Source organism: Sceloporus occidentalis, unplaced genomic scaffold (assembly GCF_023333645.1).
Source record: "Sceloporus occidentalis isolate IW3139 unplaced genomic scaffold, rSceOcc1.0.p SCAF_30, whole genome shotgun sequence".
Classification (NCBI taxonomy): Eukaryota; Metazoa; Chordata; class Lepidosauria; order Squamata; family Phrynosomatidae; genus Sceloporus; species Sceloporus occidentalis.
In genome coordinates this window covers 12,472,806-12,492,159 of record NW_028317010.1, presented here as the reverse complement: position 1 = coordinate 12,492,159, position 19,354 = coordinate 12,472,806, and the positions used below count along the sequence as shown (strand labels likewise).

The 19,354-nt window shown below is 38.4% G+C and overlaps 1 protein-coding gene across 1 annotated transcript in view; it reads right to left on the bottom strand.

The window, feature by feature from the left end:
* The window catches only part of LOC149299049 (disintegrin and metalloproteinase domain-containing protein 12-like), a 153,418-nt gene that overhangs the window by 8,624 nt on the left and 125,440 nt on the right, over nt 1–19,354 (bottom strand). Inside the window, exons 14-20 of the mRNA XM_089486842.1 lie at nt 18,454–18,649; nt 10,357–10,465; nt 10,070–10,268; nt 5,031–5,108; nt 2,336–2,444; nt 1,756–1,891; nt 101–203 (exon numbers count right to left, since the gene is read on the bottom strand). Of these exons, the coding sequence (XP_089342968.1) occupies nt 101–203; nt 1,756–1,891; nt 2,336–2,444; nt 5,031–5,108; nt 10,070–10,268; nt 10,357–10,465; nt 18,454–18,649 (930 nt within the window). The remainder of the gene's footprint in view (nt 1–100; nt 204–1,755; nt 1,892–2,335; nt 2,445–5,030; nt 5,109–10,069; nt 10,269–10,356; nt 10,466–18,453; nt 18,650–19,354) is intronic.

The following is a 19,354-nucleotide window of genomic DNA, read 5'->3' as shown; positions in this document are numbered from 1 at the left end:
TACACGGTCAAACGTATTTTATAAAATAGAGTCGGCGCAGGAAGGTATGAAAGGTCTTACAGTTTGCTCTGTGCCTGGAAAGCTCAGGGGTTGCACCCACCTTTTCTGCCCCCGTGGCTTTGCTCAAAAGATGCTTACTGAGGGTTGTGCTGTGCTCTTGATTAGCTTCATTGGAACACCCAGCTCTTGATGGAGTTACTGACCTGCAATATAAATAATTGAATACAACATGCAACTGGGAGCAGAGCAGAACTTCAATTTCCAATGACACTTTGAAGGGTGTCTTCATTTTTATTCACCATGGTGAACAACGTAAGTAAAAATAATCAAATACCCTTACAGGGCTGAGAATAAATATTGATTTTTTTGGAAGCCAGTAGCCTGTTAAATTAGCTTCTGCAATCTGTGGAAATGTGTCTTTTAGAACACCCTGGAGACTATTCTAATGATTCAAGTGCCTCTGCAATAATGACCTCAAACATGGAGGCTTCAACTCACTTGACTAGGTTTCGACCAAAGGTTGGCTACATTGCTGCAGTGTTTAACTCAAACTACAATCATCCAAACGTTCATTCTGATTTGTGATTGCATAACCAAAAATGTTACCGGCCAAGTGCTCAAGGGGAATTTACAATACAAACAGTAGAAAGAGCTAAGAAAGCATGCTGCCCATAAATCTGATAACATTACCAATGCAGAGCTTCCAAGAAAAGATGCTTGCTGCATTTTATGATTTACAGCTACTGTCAAGAGGATACATGTTCTAGTTAGAAGCCAAGATATTATTGCATGTCCTTTTTATCTGCTTATATCATTCAAAGTTGTCTTGTATTCATCGTTTTGATCCAGGAAGAAATCTGACTGTCTATTGGAGTCATGAAGAATTGTCTTTTTTTCATTCTGAAGCACAACTGGCATTAACTTCATCTGGTTCAACCTAGATATGGATGTCTTGGAAAGGTTGAACTTTTTTCAACCTCACTAACTACGTAACTACATTAACTCATTACATCTGAACTTCTCACGGACCAACAACATATGGGACCTTCCTGAGTGCCCTGAACTAGAGTGAGGCTCTCCAGACGCCGAGATTCCTGTAGACTCCAGTTCATGAGCTGACACCGCATTGAAGGAAATGATGATTCCACTGTAGATTTTATTGGAAACAGCAAGAGCTGCTCTGCTATCCCTGAATTTGGTTGGTTTCAGGCCAAAGAACAACACTATTGCCCAAAACGAGTTAGGTGGGAAAACCACTGAACGGATCTAACCACGGTCTATTAAGCTAGATAAAAATTAAATTCCTACTAACAGGGCAATAAAGGCAGCCTGCTGAAACAAAACTGTCCTTGTGTAAATTATTGAGACTCATGTATTGTCTTTGACAAAAGGTCAGCGTCTAGTACTAGAAGATGAGAGGTACACATTAATGTCATTTATGTAACTATTTGAAACTATTAACTCTTTGAAACTAAAGTTTTAGAAGACACAGAACATTTAGTTCACGTTGCGACTGAAGCTGAAGCTCTGGCTGATATCTTGATGTCACAGCTACTATCACACATCTCGGCTGCAAACTGGCCTTATATCAAGTCAAAAATGGAAAACAGGTCTGGCTAATAGCAAACACAAGAGGCTACATGTACACATATGTTCAGGATAGATAATCACAGACTGGTAATAAAAAGTTAATATTTGCTGTATTCTATAAAACAATCCACTAAAAAATAAACATCTATTCCAAGTAAAGATTACCTTAATTTTTCAACAGTGCTCTTTTTATATGTAAAAAGCCACCCAAAAACAGTCCGTCTTTTGAGGTATATTGTAAAAGCAGCTGCCGTGATGCAGATAATAGTTACAAGTATTCCTGTGATTAAACTTCTGTTATCTGGTAAACACAAGACAGTAAATCATTAGTATGCATTTTGAGCTAAGCAAAAAAGCTTAGTTTGGAGGAAAACTTGACCTCCCTGTGGGCAGCACCGTAATTAGTTAATGAATTCATTGACTGCGTGACAATGAATATACTACATACCTGGCAGTATTTGACAAGGCCAAAGACATTACATACTTTTGAGAATAATTCTTTTGAATGTAAAGCACACATACCAAACAGTCTTGTTTTCATTGCAAGTGGAGAAAGGAGAACGTTGGCTATACAGAGGGTGAAAAATCACGACCTACTTAGAGAAAATGTATGCTATATTAAACTTAATATAATTTATATTATTGTCCTATTTAAACATTTGCTTACCAGAGCCGTGCTTTATTATCAAGGATTCAGCGAATAAAGCTGAATCAAAAGAAATAGCTAAAATGTAAAGGTACTCACCAGTAAATCTCATGGGCCCGCTGTCCACACTCCCTCCATAGCCCGGTCTCTCACAATATGGAGGAGCCCATTCAGCTTCACAATGACAATTTTTCTTATTGTTACAAACCTAGAAAATGAAGACAATCTCAGCGTTTATGTTAATATGTATAAGACAAACTAATAAAACTATTTTACGTGCAAAAATATAAGATGGGCCAAGTAGGCCATGAATACGTTCAGGTAGCAAACTAAAAAAATAACCTTAGATATTCACTCATTTCTATGTAGTATCAGCTAAACAATGAAGGGTTGGCATGGAGGCAAACGAGTATTTGTCCCTTGAGCATTCTGGAAAGGGCATTGAACCATCTGATCGCAGTCTAGTTCAGCAAAAGTATCTATAAAAGGACAACTAGTTTTAGCTAATACTAATATGTTATAATGTACTAATAATGTAATGTAATGAAAACACGTGATTGTTAGAAATTTCACTTTAGTGAAAACCCAAATTGTTTTCATAGATAAGAACTATTAGGCCACAACCGAAGAGGATTAAAAGAAAATGAGTTAAATAAAACCTCCAGAACTCTTCACTTATTAGTAAAAAATGTTTCCCATAGATTTTTGTTATAGTTGTTCATATGCTATTTTTAAAGCATTGAGTTAACTTCTCAGAGGTCAGCACCACAGGTATGATATATGAAACCCTGATAATGACTCTAGAAGTTCTGCCTTTTTCGAGTCAACATAATTTTTGTCAACTTCTGCTGGTGTGAAAGCAATGCAATGAAATGAATACTGTATCGGAGACTAAACTTATCACTGAAATCAACTGTTCTGCTTTTCGTACTATTCTTCTAACTATTTTCGTACTATTATTCTAACTATTTTCAATGTTAGAATTTCTATCTGGTGGTATTCAGATGCCTTGGTTATTGTTCGAGAGATACAGTTATCAGACCAGGATCACTGAATAGATACAATTCTAAATGTGGCTCTTAATACGCCTATTTCTAACTTTCCTTTCTGTGTTTAATTCATACTTGGATTTCTTGATTTGATGTGACGTATCATAACATTATGGCGAATAATTAATAATGCTATATACTGTTTGATTTTCTATGGGTCCTTGGTATGAGCGAGGCATACCATTGAAATGCTAATACAGATTTGCATATGAATACGAACCAAGGCTTGGATTCATATTGTTGAATTGAATGATAATTTAATTTAAAATCAAGTGTTTTATCATAACTGCTCTTTATAATTGCATTTGCTTTCTTGAAAGAATATAAAAAAGGCATTTTAAAAGCTCTACGACACCCAGGCATCGTTTAAGGTGCTGTTTGGGTTATTTTACTGTTTGAAGGGAATAATATGGAATTTGTCACGCGCAGGAACAATAATAAAACACGTTTTAGCTTTCACATTAACCATGCATTCAATGTATATGGACTGACCATATAAAATGGTTAAGAAATCAGAATGATCAGAATGACAGCGTTCTACTGATGTTCTTTAGGTAAAAGGGTTGAATAATCGGGCAGGAGGCAGGGGGTTCTTGCTCTATTGATGTTAGGCATCTGACGTGTGACCAGTGCTTCAGTTATCTGATCATGATAGATCACAGCAAGCTTTGATTTAGATGATATTGATTTTAGTTTGCACACACAATATTCATATCTAATTCCAATTCTGTTTTTTTTTTTACTTGCTCAGAGTTATGATGAGCAACCTTTACAACCGCTCTTCAATGCCATAAAGAAATTCCCCAAGCCTTTTAAATAATTGAAAATAAAAGGGTTTGAGTGCCGGCAGCAAATGGCGCAGGGAGGTTCGTATGCGGGGTCTGCTCGCGGAGGTGGCACACATTTGGGGGACTGGCTTCATCTGATGGTGGGTATAGTAACGTGAGAGGTGGAGATAGCTACATAGAGACCGGGCTAGTCCCAGATAGCCTTGAATTAGTTGGATGTGGCAGTGTTTGGTTTGTGAGTATGGCCAAACGTTGCTTCCCTTTCCAGAGAAAAAGGAAAGCGACCCAGAGAAGAATTTACTTTACTCGGAGACTCTGGGTCAAACCCCGAAAGCTCTCAAGTATGGCTATGAGTGGCAGACGCTCCTTGTTCTTCCCATACTGTGAAACCCATTTTATAGCATTGTCTTATTTCTGGTTTAACCCTGGAGCTCTAACCACGCTTGGACACAATAATTACAAGCTGTACAAACTGCGGGTTTTCTCTTCAGCTATTATATATAGGTCATTCTCACAACACATGTAGCTGAAGGTAGCGGAGTTACTGTATTCTGCTATTGACATTGAAACGGCAAAGCTCTAATTCACAATTTGAAGGTCATACATTACTTTCTTACTTGGCTCAATGGAATTAAGATTAGCTAAAAAAGAAGCAAAATATAACCCTCCATACTTTTAAGTTTTCAATGCGATCCCTTATCAGAATCAACATTAGCAGTGTATGTAAATGATCGCGTTTTAAGTTTATGTTCTCTCATTGTCACATTTAGCTTATTATCATTTGAATACTGTTCTGCAGCTAATAATTTGCTTGTAATAGCTCTGGAATTAAATGAATCCAGCAGCGAGGTCTGTGATTAAACGTAAAATGTGATGCTTTTATTAGTTGGCAGTTTTCACTTTTCAAAAACGTATGAAACCTGCAAATGTGAAGCAAGAACGGTATACAATACTTACTCCATGTCCGTGGCATTTGACGGCGCATTCGTGAACGCCAAATATGCTGATGTTCTGGCACTGGCGGTTGACGCATATCTAGAATTAAACAATAAGACTTTTTTTTGTCATGAAAACTTAGTTGCATGAACGCATTACAATAAAACCCATGAATGTGTGAACAACTTCTTTAGAATTATAAAATGTTCTTTCATAAGAACTGAACCAGGCTGAACATAACCCTAATTTTTCTTCCCAAATTTATACCAATGTGAGGCCTGTAATGGAAACTTCACTGGACTAAACTGCAATTTACATTATTATTTTCTGTAGTATGGGCGAATATGGTAATTTGCAACTTTACCATTTATTCTTGATACAAATTACTCATATTGTCTATAGTTGTATTAATTTTCATTTAATTGAATGGCAAAAGGCAGAAAAAAAAGATTTTGTTGTTTAAGACAACATACCCGTTAACAGGAATTAAAATGGAGAGAAAATATTTTTAAAATGCCTTTTTTAAATGAATTGTTAATATATTTAATTATATACAGTATATATATATATATATATATATATTCATTTTATATTAATTTATTACATTGTGTATGCTTTGCAAAAGTAGGCAACAGTAAGATAAGATAGACTTTATTACATGCACGTTGTAATAATATTCCAGGTAAGAAATTTACTATATTGATGTTAGAAAAAGGGCTTTGACTTGCTTTCCCAGAAGGGCTCCGATATGTTGAAGGTGATGTGAAATGTAATGAAGCTGAATCAGAAGTGTCCAGAAGACATTGGGAGCTATTAACGAATAATAAACCCGGTTCCCATTTAAAACATGTGTTCCGAGCAACTCAACTGATTTAAATGTTATCTGTTCTGAATTGGCTTCCCATTGTTTTGTTGCACAGGGAATTTCGCTTTTTGTGTTTAATAGTAGGAAACACACATTTTTGAACCCAAAAGAGCAGAAAAGGAAAAGCTAACGGGAGGGAAGAGATTAGATTGATAGGGTGAGCTTTGTAAATAATGCTGCATGCTATAAAGAATACAATAAACTGCCGTATCACAAGGTCAGACGACAGCTATGTAGCCTTCACCAGCCCGTCCACTGTCACAGAGCTATACTGAATCTTAAATAGGGGAATTATTTTGGCTTTTCCTCAACAGTAGATGGTTTTTAAATGTAATGTAAACTGATTATTTAACCAATGAACCCTACGTAAAGACTTGCGCTATAAATCTGCTATTAAAAATCCAGAGGATTGAGCTGAGCAATGAGAACCAATGCAGTACTTGGGTTAATTACTTTTTTGGGGTATAGTGTAACTATGGTAGTGTCATAGGGAAATTTGATATTTGTCTTCCATGATAAACATTTAATAATATTAAAGGTAAAACACTTCTGTCTTTATATGCTTCTTCAGAGTGCACAAAAGGGAACCATACTTCCCGGTTGTCTTTTTTTTAGGAGGGACAGTCCCTCTTTGGGACCCAAACTTCCCTCTGCCTCCATTCCTCATCTGATGGCCCCTCTTTTCTAGGAGCTCAGAATATTTGCTGGGTATAAATGTATCCAGAATGCCTTCTTTTTGTTCTTTGAAATATCTTACTCAGTTGCACAAACAGCGGTGGTCACAAAATCTCCCCTGAAAAATGTTGATAGAACCATGTCTCTAATCCATACATTCTAACCAAACTGTGTCCCTTCTTGGCTGTTCCAAATATTGGGTGGTCTGGAACAACAGATTTTTAGTTCTAATATACGTCAGGGGGAAAACATGCAAACATCCGTGTGCATCCTATTCTGGGGGCTGTAATAATTATGATGCTAAAACAGTGATCCTGTGCACATTATGGGATATGTACATTACAAAAGATGGAGGATCATATCTGGGAGCTGTCCTGGAGTCTCTGGAAGAAACAGTGCTTCTCTGGATCTCCGGGTCAGTTTCTCCTTTCTCAGGGCAGGAGGAGCAGTGTTTTGCCACGCCCACTCCCTGCCCACTTTCCCTCCTACTCAAGAATCTTTTGGGACTTGTCCTACCCCATACATGACTAGTCCCACCTAGATGGCCAATTAGCCCTACCCTCTCACAAAGCCACTCCCCTAGAAGAGGGAGAGCTCCAGGTAACCTGCCAAGGTGAACCACTAATATGGGGCAACAGGCATTCTGCTATGCCCAGTGGTCTCTGGACACTTGAAATAGAAACATAAAAAAAGAAAAAGTGAAAAATGACATGAATAAAAATGGATTGACGTTTTACAAAATTCATTAATGTCAGGTTTTATGCATAGTTAAATACATTTTTTGATAGCTCATATAAATATAAACTAAAAGAATTATGTTCTTTGAACTCTATAATTAACAATTGCCTGGAAAACGGGTTTGTACATGCATTTCAGAAAATAACAAGAGGACAATACATTTTAATATAATGAAATCAAACACAAAATTGCATTTCCCCATCACGATACAAAGATAGCTCCGTTCTGCTGAGAAAGATTAGGGTTCAAAGATGTAATTTGCATGAAGTCACATTATGATAGCGATAGCCACACAGGTTTAATCAGAGGGCAAAATATATGCCACGATAAGGTTATTAAATCGCGCCGAGATAATGTCATATTAAAGTTGAATGGAAAGTGACCTACAGGTTTGCAAACAAAATGTAAGCTGGGAAATTCTATTAGATTCTAATAACCAAAGATCAGGAGCACTAAAAGCAGCCGGCGTAATAATTAGCAACAGAGGAGGTAAAAACGATGCTCGAGTCAACAGGAATTCCTCATTAGGGCTGATATTCCCTTGAGCTAGGAAATAGAATAAAGATATGACATGAAGGAAACCTACTTTGGTATGCATACTGCGGGAGTACAGCCTGATTACAGCAATGCCATATTGCATATTCCCACTACATACAGCATTCTGAAGGCACTTCAAATAAAACTGGCATATTTGAAATTACAAATTGAAGAAGCAACCTACTGGAATATTTAAAAACACCCCCCCCCCCCCCAAAATCCTGAATCCCTAATCGTTGCCACAATAAGAACGGGATGCTCACAGCTATCTCCAGACAACGTAATGCAGCATCACTGGTAGTCAGATGGTTAATTTTTATTTTTGCTACCATTGTATTATAATGGCTGCTGCCACAGATAATCTCATGGGATGATCAGATCAAGAAAATATTAACAAGTCTGTAAATCAGAGTGTGAATGATGTCTTTTTTATGCTCAGCAGGGAAACAATTGTGAGACATCCGTTCCCAAACAGGCAGGTAATGGCCATGAGAAATGTCTCTCGGCAGCATGCAGGTTCCACCGTGAGCCCAGCGCACTTGGCTACATGAACAGGGATGAGAAGAATTGTGTCTTTACATTCCAAAGAGGAGAGATGGTGGAAATTGGCCAGAGTAATCTGGAGCAAATCCCCGATGCTCTAGCAGTCATGAATCTGGGTGGAATGGTACAAATAAGAAGAGATTTCTCTGGCCAGCAGACACTGCCAGGAGCTGCTGTTAATAATTCTGTAATCATTGTTCCAGTGATGATGGCTGCAACATGTTATAACTGGCCCTTGAATTGATAAACTATGATATCCACCCATCCATTAAATAATCCCTGGCTACAGAGTGTGTTCCTTCCTTCAACCATTGGCTGAACTCGTAATTTACGTTGATGTAATCATTGGTGTCTTAGACTCAACACTAATGCTCTAAAGGTAACAGGTTATCTAATTTTGTGCCATCGCTCTGTTTTCCATAGGTTTATTTTCTCTAGTTGTTCAGAGATGTAACATAAATATTAAGATCAAATGCATTCTAAGTAGCGCACATGAGTCTCTAGCTGGAAAAGCGAGTGATGAACACTGATGAGGAACAGGGCCCCATTGGCCCAATGTTATCGATTAAGCTGGCAAGAGTGGTGCCACCATGAGGTTCCTTCCTATAGAAAGCAAATGCATGCAGGAGGGGTGGCATAGTAGTTTCTCTGGAAGACATAAGTCCAGCCATGGGACTGGCATCTCAACCTTGTTTTATCCAACTCAAAACTCAAAAAAGAGTCTGTTTTTTTAAAATATAAACCTGTGAAAACTATATATATACATACGGAGCCATCTTTATAACAATGGGCAAGCTCCTCAGCACAAACTGTAAAGTAAAAACCTTTTGCAAGTTCTATTGGAGTTGACCGAGTCTTCCATTTTGGGGCATCAGCTGAGCAAATGATGGCCACCTAAAAAGATTGAACCCCTTACGCTTATGTGTTTGTGCTGTATAAAATATGAAGCGGGTATTTATTTCATATTGTCAGTAGATTGACCATCGGCAGTAAAATTGGAACAAAGTAAGATATTAAACAAATCAATTGTAAAATGAGCTTTGCAAGGCACTCACTTTTCTCTAATTATTCTGCTACTTTGCACCCTGGTTCTAAAATTAGTTTGTAGAGATATCCAGTATCTGTACAATATTTCAATATTTGCTATCTTCTTATTATAAGATGCTAAGGATGTCACATCCAATTTTGCTATAATGAACACCGAACCTGAATGCTGTGGCCCCCAATAAAGCCGGAACTTTTACAATCTTTAGCAAATTTATCTTTTTACTTAAGTGTGAAGCCTGTTCTGCAATGCACCAAATAATGTTTGCCTTACAGATCACAGACACAGCCCAAATGAGAAACGATAATACACAACACCCAGAAGATGGCTGTGCTAGACTTTAAACATACGATAGAAATTAAAACAATCTCTCACAATATGAAGAGAACGTTATATGTATATGAAAGCGCGATACTGGCTCAGCCAAGACCGGACGATGGTTGAATAGCTTGCCCTCTGGCTTGTACGTTATATACGTTTATTGTACATGTTACTGTCGGTAGGAGTACCAAACAGACGTACGGTATATACCGGCCATGCAATGCATGGTAAAACAATATATACAAGAATATAAAGCTTTTCTAGCTTTTCTGGTCTCACCCCAGAAGAAAAAGCCTTATATTTGTGGTTGTGCGAATAACTTCGGTTAAACCTTACTTTTCCGTCTTCGCACTTCGTGCCGACTAGTACGAGCCCGGGGTCCGGCAGGTCATCTCCCAGGTAAACGTGGGTACCACGGCAAAGGATCTTGCCGCCTTCTTGCTGAGGAATATTGGTTTCTATGGAAACAGCGTTCGTACCAATCACAGGGCGGTTTGCTCCTCCTTGACACTGAATTTTTCCACATTTGGCATCTCTACAAAAACAACAAAAAAAACAAACGAGTCTTTAATTAATTCTTTGGAGAAGTAAATAGCGTTATAGTCATAAGTACATCTCTGTACCTGCTTTCACACTTCATAAATGCCCCCGCGGTGTCCTTCCCACAGTTCCCATAGGGATCTCCAGCCGAATTCACTCTTTCAAAGCAAATACTAGGGGCAGGCTTGGCACCTAAAACAACAGCTTCATGTCAGTTCCGTTTATAAAGCTGAATCAGTGAACATTTACTGGATACATGTACAATATAATTGCTTGGTTACCACTCCTACGTTACCGTTTTCCCACCCCAATGTTTTTTTTCCGATCTTCTATTATTACTGTATTAATGGATAAATATATTGAACAATCATTCCTTTTAACCCTTTGCAGAGAAGCCGTTTTGTAACCCTGGAGCTCTACATGATGAACTCCCAGTGCATTATTTTAGTCCTCTTGTTGGCCAAGTAAAAAGAATGTTGAATGTGTCAAACGGCTGATTTTGATCCATTAAACCTACTCAAGAGCTTGTCTTTTTCACTCATTTCCCTAATGGTTTGCTACAAAGCTTCCGGAGATAATAGGAGGCCTTCAAAGTCACAGTAAAAGTGTCTTGAAATATCTTAGATAAAAGTGAAAGAGCCAGAATCATGAACACAGAGACAAATGAGCTCACCCCGGACCTAAGCTACTCCCATCTATTCTAAACTCAATTGGCCATCAGAGGCTTCTAAATGAATCATTAGGGTTTTTTGTTGTAGTTTGGAACGAGGGAGGATGGAACCTAATTATGGGATAAAATGGTGTTATAATCCTTACTGCACAGCTCCTGCTGCTGTCAAACAAATGTTCCTCGCCTGACCATAATACAAATTATAAACTATAACTCCTGCTAGTATTCCATTACTTGTTTGTTAATTTAGGGAGGTCAGTATCTTGCTCTCTCATTACAACAGATCCATCCCTTCCGAAAAATCCCACTTTTTATTGTCCAGTATAGTAAATCAATTCATGAATTGGGCCCTAGATAAGGTTACAGTGTACTGATGGACAGCTCTTTATGCAAGACAATTGTGACCCTTTCTAAGTCCTTACATCTTGCACTGGAAGGTACAGACCCTAGTTTTAAAATATAAATATTAATACAATATGTGTATCCCTTTAAGTGTAAGATTATCTTCTGGATTGCGCCCAATAAATACACTCATCTTTACCAAATATTAAAAAAAGGATTATTCAGAATAATCAAATCTCCAGCATGCCCTTTTTTGAACCATAGTTTTTCCCCCATATTTTGGTAAACTCCATATTAATAGATATTAATTGAACACGTGTTACCAGCATGAGATAACATTCAGCCGGTTATATACATATTTCTGCCCATTTAAAGCTTCTACATAGAAAATTAACCTACATATATTAACAACGTAGAATGATTTAGAATTTGTCTTTAAAAGAATGTTATTATATTTTATTTATTTGTTTCTATCTGCCTTGGAAAAGCAAAGAAGTGTCTTGTTGTATATTTTCCTATGGCTGTTGCAGTGTTTCTTTTTATTTCTTTGGAATGAACTGACATCAAGGACACGGTAAAATATGAAAAAAAAAAGACTTTGTGTACAAAACATTATAAAAGTAAATAATGGACTATCATAAAGCAGAAGATAAAGCAGCTTTGCCTTTAAAGCTTAATTTATTTTGTAGCACTATAAGAAGATACATTCAAAAGCATTTAGGCAGACAAGGAGAGAAAAGACTTTATTAATTACCGGGAAGTTCTCCAAAATGATCTTTATAAACTATCTGCTATGGACACCAGAAAATAACATTATAAACCACAGGCGCTCGTTCTGAAACTACCGAGGCACCAAAGCAAAGTGACTATTATAAGTAAAGCAAAACAGGTTCAATTAATTTCCCGTGCAGCGTTATGTCTCATGTTGTTCTTCCTTTCGGCAAGAAAATCAATGCTTGGAAAGGTAGGTATATTTATTTCAGTCTAGTTATGATGGGGGGTCTAGCCAACACAGTCGCACTTTTCCACATATAGCGGATATTTATAAATCCTCTGGCTAAGAGCCTACGGGCACAAAATACACAAGATTCTGCGTTCCGAATACTTTGTTGCAGAATACTTACATTTTTATTTTATTATGCAGGGGATTATTCACTAACGTGGGGAGTTTTCAGGGGATTTTGTTTGTGATTTGTAGTTTGAGCTCACCCAATTCAATGTGCATTATGGTAGCCCAACATCCATGGCTTTCTCCTATGAGAAAAACATACTTTTCCCTGCATAAGACACAGTTAGTATTAGGGTCATCTCCACCTCCAAATTCCACTTTAGGGAATAAATACTGCAGACACCCCTTCCTTTATTGTGGACATATTGGTGTGTTAACCTGGAGTAATTAGTATATATAGTTTTATTTAGCAGATATATATATATATATATCATTTTAAGGTATGGCTCAGAAGGGATGTGTTAGTAATTCTAGTTTTTGCGCAATGTTTGCTCAAAATGCAAGATGTCCTCCTTATTTAAAAATGCTATAATCACTCATGGGACCTCTTCTCCTACTCAATTCCCAGCTGATGGCCGAGTCTTTGAAATAAGAGCCCTGTCTTCCAGCCACTGCAGAGATCTGGATGTTATCTATTTCTGCCCAGCCTGATGCATAAAATGCCCATTCTCCATCCAAACCATCTCTAAGGTTATTCTTAGCCAAACACAGTCAATAGTTGCATTATTAGAACAAACACGGTATTGCATCTCAGACCCACCAGAACCCCAACATATGATAATTTCATTAGTGGATAGAAAACGAAAGAAGCCGTAGCTCCCGGCTGCTATATGTGTCAGATTCTTCCAGTCGAGTACTTCAAGCCTGTACATACCCCCATTGTTAAAAGGTATAACCACAAGAAGCCATCTCTGTCCTGCCTCATAGATGCCAAATGCCACCTTTGCAGAGATAACAAAAATGGCTGCCCTTTGCAAAACAGGTAAAGCTCGGTCAACATTTGTTGATTATTTCTTACCGATCCAGGAAAAAAGGTGAAAAACATACACTGTTAGCTTCAACTGTGAATATGAACCGAAGAAAAGAACGGGAAAAATACGTTAAAATTACAATGACTACAATAATTACTAAAGTTAAAATGTCGAGGTCAGTATTTGTATTGGGTCAGTCCAGCGGTCCAAATAATGGGTAAACAATATTTTTTGTGTGCAGAAAGACAAACAAAGCAATTACTGCAAGATAAATCTGGTAATAGCATTCTGTATTGATTGCTCGTTGAAAATAATGGGATAACCTTTGGTTTCAGGTCAGAATGTTTCCAGCTGATTACCCCTAATCATGAACTCGGTGGTCTTCGTGAACACGGACTTCAGCACCCAGGGTTAGTTCATAGTTGTTTTTTTTGGCGCATACAATTTCTTACTTTACTGACTGTAGTTGCAAAATTGTGACTAGTATAAAGGGCAAGCAAATTTTACACCAAAAAAATAGTGCTTGTTTTTACTTTTGGAATCGGCGGATTTTATTGGACATTTTTTTCTAGGCTTTAAGCGAATCAATAAATTCAATAGATCTTATTCTGAAGGATCTTCAAAGATTTAAATGGCAGTGATGCACGCTCATTATCATACACTGGAACTTTCTAAATGAGTGGACTCTCAGTCTTCCAAATGTTAACCATTTAAAACTTCAGGAGGTAAAAATATTCTTAATGACATCACATGTATTATGCATAAAAATACCAGCTGAGGCCAGATGTTCCAACGAGAGGACTGGGGGAAAAAAGCGACCATGGACCTTTAAGGCCAGTAAGCGCTAAATGACGTACGTGTGGCCATAAGCAGACCCCCATGCTATGCTATTAGTATAGTGCTCGTCTGGCAGCATGTTGGCCACACACCGAGGGACCCGATCAGCAACGAGAACAACAGGAAAGGTGAGTGTGTCTCAAGTGGCAACCGGTCCAACAGGCATTGACTTGGAAGTATCTGGGAAGTGCTGTTTCTGGGTCAGTTTGTTCTTTTTGTGGGCAGTGGAGGCGCATTAGGCCACACCCACTATGCAATTAAACTGCTAAATGCTATATGGTACTAGCCCCGCCCCTATGTGTGCATAACCCCACCTCTAATAAAGCCACTCCCCCAGAAGATGGAGAGCTCTGGATAGCCTACTCTTGGGACACTTAAACATTAAGTAGATTATGAAGCTCGGACTGAGTGACCCTGGGTAAAAATCCCGAGAACCCGATAACTGCAGAGATCAGCGCCGGCGTCCTCGACAAAAACATCCTATCCCAATAGGGATATATTTTTTTACATTCAGCGTAAAAAGAAAACCTCCTAGTATCATTTGGTACAATTTTCACAGGAAATTATTCCATATTTGCCGTGATTACCATATAATAGAAGTTTAATACAACTATTTTCTATCCATTATTCCTTATTTTACTTTTATGGTCTTTCTGGCCACAAAGGGGGGGGGGGGCGAGATTAGAGTTGTTCTATTAGTGCAATGTCTTTCCAATTGATAGAAAAGTAAAGTTTTGCCATTGGTGTAAGCAGCTTGTCACATCAAAACCACCATTTTTGTTTGATTCCTCCAACATTTTTTTTTTACCTTCACGCCTATGGCTCGTAGCAAGTATAATGAAATACTAGAGCCTGCCTGTTGCTAATTGCTTTGAAAGTTAATTAGCATGTGTTCATGAATAATATTTTATATGCGTCTCACTCCTTCCATCTCCTTTTGCTTCTCCTCACTTTGCGGGCACTGAATTATCCGGGCTTCGGTTAACTACATCTCCGCAGGATTTGACGTTTTACAATACGGATGACCCGAAGTGCTGGAGATGCGCGTTCTCAGCAGATGTGAAGACTTACGGTCTGCGAATAGATATTTGCTAAACCTTGTAACCAAATTGCTGAACATTGATTTGTTTGCGCTTTTTCACATGCAAAGTGACATATCGGAAGCTAAAAGGCATGAGGTGTTTTACATCAATCTTCGCTGAGAACAGCTTGTTCCCGATCCCTCTTGTCTCTATTGAGCTTTTAACCATTTTTCTTCCTTTTATAACTCACGAAGCTCCCATCTTGATTTGCGTTGCTAGTTAGATAAATGAACACAAAAAAAGTATCCTATTAATTGTTTTTCCTTTATTCCGCCACTGGTTTACGGTTTTGTTACCAATGATTCATCCATTTAAAAGAAAAAAAGCTTTCATATCTTTGCAATGGCCACATGGAAAATCAATTCATATAAAATGTGCAGGGAATCTGTTTCAGACGCTCATGGTTTGCTTAATGATTTTGTCTATCGGTTCAGATGCACGGTTATTTATGCTGCCTTGAATACCAAGCAGAAAATGACTGTTAATGATTTCTGCTTTGTTTTACTTTACTGAGTAACCTGTGTTTTATTTCACTGAGACGAGTAGATAAGTGGAACAGCCTCCAAGACGAAGTGGTAGCGATACATGCAGTGAAGGAACATGTTTGGGAAAGGCATAAGGTTATGTGGAATTTAAGACGAGACATGGCCATCATCTTTCCATCTACATCGTTGTAACTTGTTCAAGTTCTGAAATATTCATCTAGATGTTTACTGCCTACTGTACCAGTTTTCTAATAGAAAACATAAAAAGTGTGATGGCAAAAAAACATATCACATCCAGGCAACCTTTGACACAGAGCAAAAAGGATAACAAATGATAGCTGCCCTGGGCCCAGACAAACCTTGGGGGTCCATGACAGCTGTCCATGGCAGCCATCATAGTCCGAGGAAGATGCTAAGACCTCCACGGGACTACGGCAGCTGTTGAGGGGGCCCAAGTCACAGCTGCCCAGGTGGAAGCTTGCCCCCTGGACCCCTTTATGTTTAAAGATGGCCCTGATGACAACATTTCGAGGTGACATTAGTCATATATTAAGTCAGTCCTGTGTCAAATTAAGTGAATTAGTAAACTTTAATTAATGTCCATTCCAGATGTAAACATTTTAACTAATGGGGTCTTAGTAGAGAAGTTTTGATCTGGTGGGTGCAGTGATGTTTGGTTTTGCCTATGAACTCTCTGGCCCTGTCTACACGCCTTCCAGTCTCTCTGTATTTTATATTAGCCCTGTCCTCTGTGTGGATTTACCCCCTCACCGACCCGGGCCCTAACTCACCGGCCCAAGAGGAGCAAGCGGGGAGAGTGTCATGGGGCGAGCTGTGGGAAGTTTCAAGGGGTATCAGTGTGTGAGAGAACTAGTTAAATGGGGGTTACTATGATGGTGAGGAGGGTCCCCACTTATCAATAACGATTGTTTGATTAACCCACTGGGATCCTGTTCAGTTCTGGCCACTAAATGGGGCTAAAACATTAACATTTCAGGTATTTGTTATGGCTGATTTCGCATTACATAATCTCCAGTGTACAATTTGATGAAATAACAAGCTACCACATTCTATAGGTTGAGGGAGGGGGAAAGCCCCAGGTACACCTCGTAGAATGTTGCCTCCATTATTCATCTGGAATAATAAACCAACTAAGGAAGTTGTGTAACTAAATTGTGTAATTTTCTTCTCATAAATGAGCGTTTGCCTCATCATCAGGTCATTCGCAAATGTCTGCTAAGGTCAGATGGGACATCTAGTACGTTAACAAGGTACATATATATATAGATAGATAGATATATCCATTGGCATTCAGCAACTCAACAGGAAGAGTTCTGGAAAGTTTAAATTAAACTACAATTTTCGAGAGAGTGAAGCAAACAGATAAAACATTTTGTCAACAGCATTTCCTGAGGAAGCATTCTCATCAGGAAGCCCGGAGAGTACGCACTTTCAAGCGGCTTTGGTTTCTGACCTGATGTTATTTCATGTCAATCCAACAGGGATAATTAATAGTTGGCGTGTACATAACATTTCTTTCTTGAATGCTCTCACTGTGCTTTGCTTTTTATTGCTTATCTTCTATGTCATTTCCTGTGCGCTCCTGCCTGGTACCCAGCTGCCTCAACCGCTCCGCTAAAATGAACGTACCAACGTTGGAATAAAAGTATTAACCACTTCAGTGCTTGACTAATGATAAGAAAACTCCTTAACAATATCTTTTACAGGAGGTAGGTCACAAATGGGACCATAAAGACGCTGTTTCACCTACTCTGCAGAACTTAACGTCATTGCAAACATCGTTCCTACTACTACTGAATGTCCAAAATATTCTTTAACCAAACAAAATTCTCTCTCTCTCATTCATATTTTTTTTGCTGGGAAAATGTAATTGTCATATGACACAAAAGCAGACGCTGATAGGTTGTTGCCACAGCCTCTGAAAAGCTTCCGTGTTGTTTTCATGGGATTAAAGCTTTAGGGAAAAGAGTAAAAACAGGCTTTAATGTTCTAATGGTTTATGTAAATTTCTCATACGTGACGATTCCTCCAAAAGCGTACACTGGCATTTCTGTACACAATAATGATAATGAGCTGGAAAACCGATAAAACAGCGCTTACAATTTTTCAAGTTGATATCAATACAAACTACAAAATTAAGGATGCGAAACTACTGTAATGATACCACGGAGGAAGGAAAAAATTACATTATGATAAACAGAATGTTCTTAATTAACTTTAAAGAACCAAAAATACTAGGTACTTGATATAATTATTTAAAGTAAATGAGAATAATACCAGCTCAACCACAAACATGTGATGGCTAGAAGCTTGTTCTAAGGCGAGGGTCCCAATGTTTTGCATCCCACTTAGGTAGTCCTGCTCATAAATTCGAGCCACGTTTCCAGAAAGCATTTTGGCTATTGTGGACACGCCATCGAGGTGTATCCTTCTTGGCAGAGTGAGCAAAGAGGTCCAGATCTGGACTATTTTATGAATTTTTGGAAAAGCCCATAGATTCTCAAAAAAAAAAAAAGAGTACAGGTCTAGCTTGTGAGAAGTGGAGTGCCCACTTAGTATTGTTGCTCTCTTTATTGCCGATATCCTGGCTTGTATGTTATTTATCAGCCACTGGTCCTAAAGTGCCGGAACCTGATGTAAATGACTCACCATCCTAAACGGTGGTTTAATAGAAATCAATGGTTAAGGTACACTGATTTACGAAACCCAGCTATTGTACGCGTGATCAACATGGAAAGCCATTATTGGCAGCTTGGCACCTACCTGGACCCCAGAGCGTGACACACTGTTGCTCATGGGTTTGACACATCCCATTATAACAATATCCATCTAATTTATGACATGGCTGCCCATCGTGTAGGTAAACATTGGCTGGGCAGTGGGCACTGGTTCCAGTACAGAACTCCGGTAGATCGCAAAAGTTACTCGAATCCCTGCATGGTGTTCCTCCTGGTTTCAGCTGAGTAATAGAAAAAAAGATACTCCATGAATATATTATGGACACAACTGTGTGCATTGTTAATTCCGTATTGGGATATAGCATGTTTTTGGTAAGGAACGCTTTCTACATTGCAGAATTTGATTCATTAACCTTTTACTAGTTATTAAAGAAGAAAGACACAGTGAGAATACCATCCCAGGAAGAAAAGGTTACAATAAACTCAGTTTTATGTAGAAAAAGGTAGAAACATAATGTTTCATTTTTAACAAAGTCTGAAATAAGACCCCAAATAACCAAGATCACTGCTGCTCGATGTACGTGACCTGTAGTCCAGCTTCCGTCTTTAGTGATACCGCACACAAGATATTGTACCACCGTGGGATAAAATATACCGTAGGGTCCAAAAGTGACACGAGTCTGTGGCTTCTGCTTAACGCTGTTTTGAAGACCTCTCAGCTCACTGTGAATGTTTATCTTTCAGTCAAAAGGCCAACCAAGTATGGCAGAATGTGTAGAGAAGGGTAATAGAGCAGAGACTTAATTTGGCACTTATTTGTCCATCATGAATATGACTCTTTCTGCGTGCACACTGGGAAATATCATTACTGTGACAGAGAGAATGCAATTTATGTGGAAATAGATCTATGTGAGAAACAAAGCTATTAGATAAATATGAGAAGCAGGAAGACAATAACAGAAGAGAACTATCTGCAAAAGGATAGT